The sequence below is a fragment of the Canis lupus genome, chromosome 29 (genome assembly GCF_011100685.1).
Source record: "Canis lupus familiaris isolate Mischka breed German Shepherd chromosome 29, alternate assembly UU_Cfam_GSD_1.0, whole genome shotgun sequence".
NCBI lineage: Eukaryota > Metazoa > Chordata > Mammalia > Carnivora > Canidae > Canis > Canis lupus.
Genome location: NC_049250.1, coordinates 15833255 through 15846351, shown reverse-complemented (window position 1 = coordinate 15846351; position 13097 = coordinate 15833255). Strand labels below are relative to the sequence as shown.

The following is a 13097-nucleotide window of genomic DNA, read 5'->3' as shown; positions in this document are numbered from 1 at the left end:
AAGTCGCTGAAATAATACTATGTCTATAATGTGCTCAATGAGATGAAAGGGTTAATGATCCTGCCAAGAATCAATTCCAGAAATGATCATATCTGTATCATTCCTAATGGACATCCTGCCCCACAAAACAAAGTCATCTTAATATATCTACATAGCAGTGATTTATGCCATTAAAAAAAAAAAAAAAAGGCTAACAGTCCCTGAAAGAAACCAAACTCATCCAAATGACAAAATAAAAGTGAAAAGAAATAGTAACACTAATCTTTTTTTAAGAAAGCATTTCAGTTGCTGCTGAAATGTACACTGAGTAACAAGCATGGAATGGGAAAGACAATTCACTTAGTAAATACCAGTTAAGGTGACATCAGTGCAGGCAAGGGGGCTGATGGCATGGAATTGTTGGAAGTACGATTTATATGCCACTACTGACATGCATGGATGACCTATGGGAAGTTTGAAAAAGACAAAGCCAACTTACTGAAAGTTCTAGCAAGGTCCTGTCCTACCATAGCTATTGTTAGGGGTGGGGGGAGAGGGGAGAAGACACACACAGAAATACAAGGAAGGTAATAGAAAAAAATTTTTTTCAAAGTCAAGGGCATTTTAAAATTTTTTTTAATTTTTTAAAAATTTATTTATGATAGAGAGAGAGAGAGAGGCAGAGACATAGGCAGAGGGAGAAGCAGGCTCCATGCACTGGGAGCCCGACGTGGGATTCGATCCCGGGTCTCCAGGATCGTGCCCTGGCCCAAAGGCAGGCACTAAACCGCTGCGCCACCCAGGGATCCCCATTATAAAATTTAAAAGTAAAATTAGTGTTTATTGATTTGTAAGTATCCAAATTCCTTTCAAAAAGTATGAAAAACATTTCATGCAGAAAAAATTCAGTAGTAGCATTATATTTTTACTGATTTTAAGAAGCTCATTTCAACATCTAATACAATTTAAGTTATCCAAAATTCAATTATATTTCAGGAATTTTAGTAACTTTAGATAATTTTGAATATTCTGACGATGTAAAACTGTATCAAGAAAATTAACTGATCTAATAAAATGCATGAAAGAAAAATACAAAGCTTGTATAAAAGTTGCAATACCTAGAATAAAATATTAGAAGAGCTAACTTTGTCCTAATGTGACTTTTCATAAAATAAACACACTGTATTAGGAACCTGAATTCCCTCAGTTTCTTGCCAAAAAGGGTGTTATAGTAAATAGACTATTTTACCATTATTTGTTTATAGTCTAATGGAAAACATGTATTCTTAAAAGCAGCATGGCAAAATAATCTCTAGCTTTTACTTAGATTTTATTATTCTTTTTCTACCAATTCCTGCCAAAGAAAAACTGAAAGCAAAATTTCTGTCTCTTAATATAGTGACATACAGTAAGCCATGCAGTATACCTGTGTAAAGTGCATTAAATTCAGTATTCTAGCCAAGCCTCAGCCACTACTGTTTCTGAGTAGTATGGTCACTTTAAAAAAACAAAACAAAACAAAAAACAATTGAGCATTTAGGAGCCCAGTTGGTTAAGCCTCTGACTCTTGATTTTTGGCTCAGGTCATGATCTCAGGGTCGAGATCAAGCCCTGCATCAAGGTCCATACTAAGTGTGGATCCTGTTTAAGATTCTCCCTCTCTCCCTGTTGCTGCTGCCCCTTCCCCACTCTCCCCTCCCTCATGCTCTCTCAAACAATAAAATAAAAACTGAGCATTTACTAAAGCTTTCTACTCATTATGCTTAGAATGGGAGAGGGTAGAAAGAGAAGGAGGGAACAGGGACAAAAGAAACAGGGACAAAAGAAACCACCTGCAGCCCAGGTGGCTCAGAGAGACAAAGGGAGGGAAATGTGTTTATCTTTCAAAATAACCCAAGACAGTAAGTAACAGGATCCCCATTGGACAAGCTATTCTTTAAGAAGTCAATTACTGAAGGGCACCTGGAGAGCTCACTTGGTTAAGCATCCTGACTCTTGATTTCTGCTCAAGTCATGATCTCTTGGGCTCTGCACTGAGTGTAGAGCCTGCTCCTCCCCCGACCACATGCTCTCAAAGAGGGGGAGGGGGGGAGGAGGAGGAAGAAAGTAAGTTGCCAATTACTAAGAATAAAACATCACAATTTTCATTATTATTTATAGTTAGGCTTCAAATCATTGTGCCACACTACCAAATTTATAAAACATAATATTGTTATCTGAATTTCATTTTTCTTAATGGCCATTTTAGAGCTAAAAATACCAAGAAATGAACATCACAGAGTTTGATATCACACGCCAGCATATTCCAGAATATCAAAGAATAACTTAAAAAAATTGTTAAATTTAACAGTATTATTTTTAAAAGATTTTACTTATTTGTTCATGAGAGACACAGAAACAGAGGCAGAGGGGCAGAGACAGAAGCAAGCTCCCTGCGGGACTCGATCCCAGGATAAGGACCTGAGCCGAGGGCAGAGGCTCAATCACGGAGCCATCCAGGCGTCCCATTAACAGTTATTTTTAGTATTAATTCAGGTACTTACCTTCAGATGCCTCAGAAACTAAAAACCACTATACCACACAAAGTCCCACTACGCTAGTTCTTGACAAGTCTTAGGTTCCTCAAACAAGGACTTCTCTCTTTCCTTAGAACTAGCTCTCTGCACATATTCTCTCTTCCCTCAACTCTATCCTTCTCCCTAAATCAGCAGACAGGCTCTTCGTAATCTTTACCTGTCATTCCTCCAGATGGGTCTTCCCAGACCACCATTATTATCTTCTCCCAGGCTACACTGCTTTTTTCTTCACAACATTTTATTTTAAGATTTTATTTATTTATTTGACAGAGAATGCAGGCATGCACACAGAGGTAGCCAGAATGAAAGAGGGAGAAGCTGACTCCCTGTTGAGCTGGTTTGTCTATAAAATCTTACCACAATACAGGAAGTTACTAGTTTGTAGGAAGTGAGGTATATTAAGAAAATGACATTTTGACCTCAAGACTTCTTACTTTCCCACAAAAGTCACAAAAATTGCAGTTTTCTTCCTAGGCATGTTTATTTATAAAAGGAAGACGATACTTTTCTAAATACTTAAAAGGAATCAAACCAGATTTGACTACAGGACCCTGAGACCAAAACCTGAGCCAAAAGCAGACACTTAACTGAGCCACCCAAGCACCCTCCTTTATTGCATTTAGTATAAATCATAATTATATGTTTATTAGAATATTTTGCAGCCCAGGTGGCTCAGCGGTTTAGTGCCGCGCCGTCTTCAGCCCAAGGCCTGATCCTGGAGACCAGGATCAAGTCCCAAGTCAGGCTCCTGCTTCTCCTTCTGCCTGTGTCTCTGCTTCCTCCCTCCCTCCCTCTCTCTCTCATGAATAAATAAAATCTTTTAAAAAAAGAATATTTCCTTGTTAAATCTCTCTCCCACTGAATCATATTCCAATAAGGATGGACATCACATCTTTTTTGGTCCATCACTAATCAAAAGCCCCCACAAGAACGTACAGATTTCAAGTTCATTTGCTAAATAAAGATGGGCTGTGACAAGTAGCTATTTTACTTCCAGATTTCATCATAGTATATGAACTTTAGTAAGAACTTCATTCATTACTTGGTTATAGAACCTTCCCTCCACCACCAATTCTAAGAACTCCTAGCAATCGAAGAAAACAGGCTGGGGCAGGGTTTCCAAAGGGAAAAAAAGGTAGCCCAGATTAAATTCCCAGAGGTCTGCCAGTTACAAAGCTGAAAGTCAAACTTCTACACCCCACTGCCAAATGGCCCACCCCAGTTTTTCTGGTAAGATTCAGATCATTTTTTTTTCAAGTTTTTTATATATAGTTTATATATCTATCACCCCAAAAAGCATTGAACAAACCATGTTTTTAACTCATACAATTTAAAATTTATAAAAATGCATCCCCAAAGTGCTTTTGTGATTACTTTTATAAGTCAGTAGATAATTGTTACTAATTTAAGAAAAACTTTAACCTCAGCTGCATAAGAACCTCCTTCAAGAGGTAAAAAAACCAAATGTATGAAAATCAGATTTAGTGAGACCTGAAAGGACATATATTTTTTAAAAGCTCTGTGTTTTGCAAGGAGGTGGCGCATATAAAACTACCTGGAAAGAAGGGGCCTGAGCATGAATTTACTATTTTTTTTTAAAGTTCCTATGATTCATGGCAGCTCCGGTGGCCCAGGGGTTTATTAGCGCCACATTCAGCCCAGGGCTGAATGTGATCCTGGAGACCCGGGATTGAGTTCCGTATTGGGCTCCCTGCATGGAGCCTGCTTCTCCCTCTTCCTGTGTCTGTCTCTGTCTCTCTCTCTGTGTCTCTCATGAATAAATAAATATAACCTTTAAAAAAAAATAAAGTCCCTAGTGATTCAAATATGCATATAGTGATTGAGAACCACAGCAAATTAAAACCTCTGCACACCATTCCTCCCCATCTCCCAGGGCTCACTGCTTTTCCAAGTTCTTCCATGATCTGAATTTTCTTTTGGCTTCATGAAACTGGAATAAGTACTAGGAGAAAATCAAGAACCTACTCTCACTTTGTCTTCATCTGGGTTCCTACCTCGAAGGAAACTATAATATCCAAATACAAAAAATGCTTATGGCCAGAAGTATGTTAATTGTGACTCAAGGGTGAAAAGGGCCCAGGAAAGTGTACTTTTCTTCAATTAAAGTAAATCTGAACAGTTTACTACACCAAAAAGATTCTACACAGCAAAGAAAACAATCAAAACTAAAAGGCAACCTACTGAATGGGAGAAAATATTTGCAAAGGATATATCTGATAAGGGTTAGTATCCAAAATAAATAAAGAACTGATACAAGTCAAAACCCAAAAAATAAATAATCCGATTAAAAGTGGGCAGAAGACATGGACAGATATTTCTCCAAAGAAGATACCCAGATAGCCAACAGACACACCCAAAGATGTTCAACATCACTCATCATCAGGGAAATGCAAATCAAAACTATAATATCACCTCACACCTGTCAGAATGGCTAAAATCAAAACACAAGAAATAAGTGTTGGTAAGGATGTGGCAAAAAAGGAACCCTCATGCACTGTTGGTGAGAATGCAAACTGGTGCAGCCACTCTGGAAAATATGGAGGTTCTTCAAAAAGTTAAAAATAGAGCACCTGGGTGGCTCAGTCAGTCAAGCATCTGCCTTTGGCTCAGGCCAGGATCATGGAGTCCACAGATTGAGCCCTGCACTGCTCTCCCTGCTCAGAGGGGAGACTGTTTCTCCTTCTCCCTCTACTGCTACCCCTGCTTATGTTTCCTCTCTCTCTCTCAAATAAATCAAGTATTAAAAAAAAAAAAGTTAAAAATAGAAGTACCCTACCTAGAAATCACACTGAGTATTTACTCAAAAATCACATCAGTAATTCAAAGGCATACATGCACTCCAATGTTTATAGTAGTATTATTAAGAGAGCCAAATTATAGAAGCAACCCAATTATGAAGCAGCCCAACTGGCCAAAGATGAATGGATAAAGATACAATATATATATAATTGAATATTACTTAGCCATAAAAAAATAAAATAAAATCTTGCCATTTGCAAAGACATGGACAGAGCTAGAAAGTACAATGCTAAGTGAAGTCAGTCAGAGAAAAGACAAATACCATATGATTTCACTCACATGTGGGATCAGGTAAACAAAACAAAGGGGAAAAAAAAAGAGACAAACCAAAAAAAAAAAAAAAGGATTCTTAACTATAGAGAACTGATGGGTACCAGACAGAAGATGGGAGGGGGAAAAAGATTCTTAACTATAGAGGACAAACTGATGGGTACCAGAGAGAAGATGGGAGGGGGCATGGGTGAAGTAAGTGATGGGGATTAAAGAGTATAATTACTATGATGAGCACTGAATAATGTACAGAATTGTTGAACCACTAAACTGTATACCTGAAACTAATATAACAATATATATCGACTATACTGGAATTGGAACACCTGGGTGGCTCAGTGGTTGAGCATCTGCCTCTGGCTCAGGGCATGATGCCAGAGTCCTGGGATCGAGTCCCACGTCGGACTCCTCCATGGAGCCTGCTTCTCCCTCTGCCTGTCTCTATGTCTTTCATAAATAAGTAAATAAAGTCTTTAAAAATATCTATATACTGGAATTAAATTTTTTTAAAAACAATTTAAAAAAGTAAATATGAAGGGTCTAGAGATCCTGTTTGGAGTATAAAGTAGCCAACTCCTTTCTAGCACTCACAAAATGAAGTCTGGGAAAAAGCTATGGGGTTATAGGTAAGTCTTCTTCAAATAACGTAGCAAAGAACCACACTGAGTGCTTTTATATGGTTTGTTTTCTTTTTTTTACACTTATTGCATTATTTTATCCCTAGTGCAATATTCATTGAGTCCATTAACTGGATGATGGTGTAAATATATATGTTGATCTGTACTCTGGCTTGTGACTCTATAAATCCAATTTGTAAAACCAGGGAGTTGAATTACTTCCCTAGCAAGTAATAGCAAGAAAGTTAATTTGCTATCAACTGTAAGGTGGCAATAATAACAACAAAATCACCACCACTTCTTCTAGAAATGCACCACACTTCTATTGTGCACTAATTATGTACCAGTTATACTCAGGGCTTTAATATGGATTATTTTGTCTAACCTTCACAACAATAAGTAATCAGCCCATCTTGCCTATCATTACTTGTCTACAGCTATAAGGGTCAGCTGATGACAGTGAAAAGATGGCGTGATTTTGAAGGAACCATAATGAAGCTTAAGATTTCAAAGGTAAAATTGAATTGAGGGTGACAGAGTTGAGGTGTTGCCTGTGAGTATGAGCAGTAGAAAAGAAATGGAAGTGAAAGCCAACAGAAATACAAGAAGTAAAGAACATAAAATGCTAAGTTTCAGATAAATCCTAAGATTGAAATTACCCAGAACACTGGAGGGACTTGGTTTTAGCTACCTAACTCCTGACCCATGAATGCCCTATTCAAGTTTAAGCCATTTTGATTTTTTGTCTCCTGAATATGGCCCTACAAATATGGTATCTACTTTCTCTGGGTCCAATTGTGGTTCCCCAGTTCCAGACTTTCTACAGAATTTACTCATGTTGGATTTCTAGATAGTCCAAATACATTCCATATCAATCAAATCCCTAAATGAGCCAGGAAAATAGCAAAAAATGCATTTTCAACTTTACTACTCTAAATTGCAGGTTTTTAAAAATTCCACATTTTTTCTTTTCTGACAGATTAGTTAAAAAATAATAGAAGATACAAAGGAATATGCGCACATTTAAAATGTCTATAGTTAGCAGATAAAACATTCACTTTAATACTTATCTTGAATTTGGAAAGACTCAATATGCTATAAAATCACCTGGAAACAAAAATCTCTCTGTAAACAAATGTATTCTATCTTCCACTACGTTCTCAAGTAGATCATGAATCTTTCTCTTACCTTACCTCTCTCCTATGTTTATCCATCTTTATTCAAATGCAGCTCCTATACTAAATCTAGTATTCTTAATTCTGCTTATACTTTTTAAGTGACTAATAACACAGAGAAAAAGAATCTAAGAAAATATACTTGGCTCTAGTATTTCACCCCACTGACTACCAACGCAGATTTGGGTTGTTACTAAAAAATGCTAAATTATCTTCATGTCCTTCTACATGTCTAGCTACATGAACACAAATGCTATGCCAAATTCTCCTGCAACTAGGTTAAGTAGATACATAAATAGATGAAAAGAAAATTTTAATGGAACTGAGCAACCAGAAAAAAGTTAACAAGCCTTAGTTAACACAGCAGTTATTTGAAGGAAGTTGCTAAATGAAGCAATCAGCAATTTGTATCTAATTGAACCGAATTCTTAGAAACTGTGCTTGAGAGTTACCACCACAGATTTCATTTTCATTATTTTTTTAAAGCCTATGGTTTGATAAAAAAAATTTACTTCTTGGAAAGTTCCAATCTGTCACTTTCTAGATTGATGCACAAAGGTTTTGCCAATTTGCAAGCAGATTATGAGCACAATAATGAACAACCCTGTTAATCAACCTGAACAAATGTGAATTTCTACCACTTACTTAAGGAATAGATTCTTTGCATCTACCAGGAGTGCTGATTTATGAGTAAGACATAATATCAAATAAGCTTGCAGGGGCACGTCTGACCTATTGAATTAGGAGTTAAATATACTTTCCATATTTCACACATGCTAATCTATTTAGAATTGGTACTGATATCTACTGAACTTTACATTCTTAAATGTTGAACTGATTCTGCACTATTATTGTTATCGAGAATTACTGAAAAATAAGAACATGTCTAGCACTATTACAACAATAAGGAACAAAGCCCAAATCAAGAAAATAACAGTTTATCTCCAAAGAGTATAGTTGCTCCCAATTTGGTGCTATAACAGAATTCTAAGACCTGCACATTTAAAAGTATTCCCAATTCAGGGTTTCACTATCATCTCATTCAGAGAGCCACAGTTACTTCTTTGTCTTGAGACTGTTTTTACCAAGGCAATGGTGCTTACAATTAATGCTAAGCTTTAAATCAAGGATGGAAAAAGTAACTTACAAGGCATCCACAGAAATATCTAAAAATAAACTAAGGAAACAGAACGGCTGTCTGTCTGCTAAAGAAGGTATAATAACTAAAGAAAACAATGGTGGTACCTAAAGCTTCCTAAAGTAACTTAAGGCCATGTTCAAGGTCACCTGGGAATTAACAACTGCTTGGCTTATTATATGCTTCTGAATCTTTGTGTATGTATTCTTAAGAAGGATAAATGTCTTAAAGAGCTTTAAAAAGCTTGAATAATCACTTCACAGAGGAAGTAAAGTTAGAAAAGACTTTACTGTGGTTTTATTGTCTTTTATTGACAGTACCATTAATAGAAATGTTCAAAAATGCTTTTAAAAGCTCTCTTGCCTATTTACATTTCTAATGCACATATATTAATATGAAATTCCAAATATACAAAATGCAGTACCTGAAACTGAACTCTTGGACACTGGATCAGAGATAAATTAGTACCAATTTTCCTTACGATACTTCGAGATGAACCATATGGCTTCCCAGACCAAAGTACCTGAGGAAATAGAAAAAAACAAGTTTAATTACAAGGGTTATGAAAGTTTGTAGTTTGTTACTACAAAGCACTGGACAATTAATTGTATAACATGTTGACACATTAATTATAGAATCAGAATGCTCTACATGTTATGGAAATGACTAATATTTCTCAATTAGAAGTTTAAGAGTACATATAGCTAGTTATGATTAACACATTAAGGTTTAATGTAAGGCATATAAAAATACAGAAAAATAACTAGTAATTGTAAAATAATACATTTGTATTAAAAAACTGCATTTTCATACTATTCTGCAAAGGAAACACTATTTATACCTCCTCTACTGTATTTTTAGTTTCAGAACTTTATATACACACAAATTTCTTAGAACGGTAAACTACATTTATTATAATGGACTTTTCAAGAACAAATCCAAATCAGTACAAAGTTCAGAATCTGAATTTGTACCATTCAGGAGGCTTCACTTTGTTTACTACACAACAATGTCTGTTCAAGTGTAAGTGCAGGTCAAAATTCAGTTGTACTGCATCTTCTTATGAGGCCCTGTCCCAGGTTTAAGTTAACTTTTCCTAAATTACAAAAGGTACCAAATGGGCTTGTGGTGACCTCAATTAGAGAATTTCTCAGATGAAATAATAATACACGCAGGACATTATGCTACGCTTTACACAAAAGCAAAAAGCAAACAAAAAAACACACATGTAGAATGTTAAATCATTATAAAGTACCTTGAAACTTCTCCCCAAGTATTTTCCTTAAAGAGAAAAACTATCCATCTGTTTTGAGTGCTACACTTGAAAGCCTGGACAGAGAGGCAAAGAAAGGTGGTATGCTATTAAAAGCAATTTAAAAAGAAAAGAGTGAGAATGATATGACCATTATACTTAATTCATTAAATTTTACATTCAGCTTTATCCTAAAACTAAGTAAGTAAAACTAAATCAGCTGGCATGTATTCTGAGCAATAGACACTGACCCCTTTTTAAAGTCACTCCATGGTCACTCTAATTTAAAGAATGCAATTACCCTAACATATGCAGTATGACCAAGGAATAAATGTTATTTTAAACAGCAGTGGATCCAACACATAACCCAAATTAGACATTTAAACCATTCTAAAAGCATGCACAACTTGTAAAATGAGCATAGAAGCAATATATAGGACTTCTTAGATTTTAGCAACCAAAATCAATTAGAGATAACAGTAGGACTCAAAGTGAGGATTTTATACACACACACACACACACACACACACACACACACACACACATATATATCCAGTATATGCCTCAACTTTTATATACTTCACCATTAATATATTCAAAATTTCATTGTCTATTACCTGGGACAGTTCCAGGAAGTACTATAACCTACACTGGCTACTATAACCAATAAAAACCATAACTCTTGCTTTGGAAATATAAATTAGAAAGATGGTACAAAGTGGAAAATAGGTCATTAGAAAGATGACCCTGATTTTGAAATATGAATATTAAACAAAGGATATAAAGAGGCAAAGCTACTGTGAAGCTTAGAAGAGAATTACTTATAATTTAGGAATGCAAATCATTCACACCAATGATCATCCAGAGGATTATCACACAAATAATGTTAACACATGAGGACTGAGAGAAGAAAAACATTTGACTAGACAAAAATGGGAAGCATCACACTTTTACAAATTCAACATAAAAGGCCAAGAAAAAAAATAAGAATGTGGGCAAGTAATTCTAGAACAGACAATATTTAAGCAAACTCTACCTTATACATGTTCATAGATCTTAATCTTTTAAAAAGAAATCCACAGGGCAATGGCACTTATATCACTCAATCATTCTCCCCTTGAATCTTGTATTTAGTCACAAGCCAAAACTCTATGATGTAGGTGTAGTAGAACACTACTTATGCATCACAATGTGACAATTAGAGTCTGAAGTGAATCTCCCATCCCTCCAGTATGCAAAGATCTTAACTGGAGATGAAGAGAACAGGAAAAATTTGGAAAGGATTTGCCAAGGTCAGGAACTAATGTTTCTGCCAACTTTTGGCATTCCTTGCTACGCGTGCCTCAAGGCTAAGTTTCAACTATTATCTTCCCATCTGCTTACATCAGAAGGAAAGAATACCAGGTGACTTTTATAAGCGAAGGTGGCCAAAATTCAGCTTTTACTTTTAAGTACTAAGTAGACTATTTAGGCTTCTTCTACAGAGTTAAAAGAAGTAAAAACAGATTGCTTTATGTTATTTTTTTCAAGTATATACAGCAGACTAACAATGTTTCTCTGTCACTCGTGAACTGCACAGCACTTACCACCAAAAAAATATGAAGAAGGGTCTATGTAAGCTAATGACTGGAGTATTTAGAAAGAAGGAATCCTAACCTTTACTTGACTATAGGAAAAAGTGAAGGTAAAGAGCAGCTAACTTCCAGGAACTCTAAAATTAGGACCTACTTCATCTTTCCTATTCAACCCTCATGGAGGAGAAATTGTAAATGTCTGTGAAGAAATAATGAACAGATGGTACTGAAAAGTCACCATCTGTGCACTGGGAGACTGTAAGGCCCAAGTATCTCCTATCCTAACTGGTGGCTGAACTGTTGTCTTGTCAGTATACAGGAGAAGGGAAGACTTCCTCTAAAGATAAACTGTCATTAATATTTTTTCAAATGTTAGAGAGAGGGAAGGGAAAAAACGGTCACTGCTAGACAACTGGATTTTATTAAGAAATAACTCAATTCCACTAGAAAATAACTATTATTATTGAACAGAAAAACTCTGCTTTGCCTTATAATGACTACTGACAAATAATCTAATAATGAATCTGTGCATGTGTTTGCATGTGTGTGTCTAGTAATGACAGTCCATAACATTTAGCAACAGTGTTTGAAAGTGATGACAGCAAGGAGGAGGATGACAACAGAAAGCAATTTGTTCTTTTTTAACATTGTGAAATGCTATTGTAGAAGTGTTGAAGTGTGAGCCTGAAATCTGAAGCTATCATCTGTCTCATCATGATGACTGTCCTCAAATTTCATGTGGTAATTATTCTGTTATAGATCAGTTTAATCTAAATTACTATTTCTGAGGTACCATTTAGCAGGAAAAAGTACAAATTTAATTCTAAATACATGTATTTTTCTCAAGATAAGCTAATTCATATTAATACAAGGGTCCTTATTCTGGGGTCCACATACCCCTGAAATTACATGCAAAATTCTTTGTATATATGATATCTTTCTAGAAGAAAGTCCATACCATTAATCAAAAGTTCAAGGAATCTAGACACAACAAATTACAAATCCTTAACTCCAAGGGAGCCAGGAGAAAATTCAAAGTGTATGTTGAGGAGAGCAGGTAGCCAGGAAGATGAAACTCTAACAATTTTCAAAATCTCCAATTAAAGATAACACTCCTCTCAGTTCTCTTCCTTCCTCTAAACTCAGCCACATTCACATTCTTCTTCCAAAGCACAAAAAGGAAAACAAAGTTAAAATCCTTAAGTATTACTGGAAATCTATTACTAATACAAATTAGATATTTACTCTGACTGTAGTTATACCTGTAAAACAAAGTGTTGTTTTACTGAATACACATAATTTAGGAACTGGATTATAGTAAACCAGTGATAGCTATTACTGTGGTGATGTGTACAGTAAAATACAGAGAGCTAATTATCTACAACTGTTCTAATGGTAAAACCCAAACCCTAATCTTAAAACCTGCAGTTTTTCTTTTTAAGCAGATAAAACATGTAGAGGATGAAGGCAATTTCTACTCTTGGAATACTTTTAAACATAGTATTCAAGTTCATTATCAAACAATGGGAAAATATGTATTTATTACTGAAAGAGCTGAAAAGTTTTACTTTCAGATACCCCAAAGTAAAATCTTGGTAGTAAAACCTTTTTACGCTTAGGCAGCATACTAGGAGAGCTTAGAAACTAAATAATTTCAATGTGACAAATTGTTTATGTTAAAAGAAAACTTGTTTCT

The 13097-nt window shown here is 35.5% G+C and overlaps 1 protein-coding gene across 5 annotated transcripts in view; it reads right to left on the bottom strand.

Moving 5' to 3' along the window:
- MTFR1 (mitochondrial fission regulator 1) overlaps positions 1-13097 on the bottom strand; it is a 75824-nt gene that overhangs the window by 23139 nt on the left and 39588 nt on the right. For 4 of the 5 annotated variants that reach the window (XM_038579404.1, XM_038579402.1, XM_038579405.1 and 1 more), the window contains exon 3: positions 9000-9098. In XM_038579404.1, coding sequence (XP_038435332.1) covers positions 9000-9098 — 99 coding nt within the window. Of the gene's footprint in view, positions 1-8999; positions 9099-10863; positions 10977-13097 lie in introns of those variants that run through there. The other variant, XM_038579406.1, reaches the window with a different exon arrangement.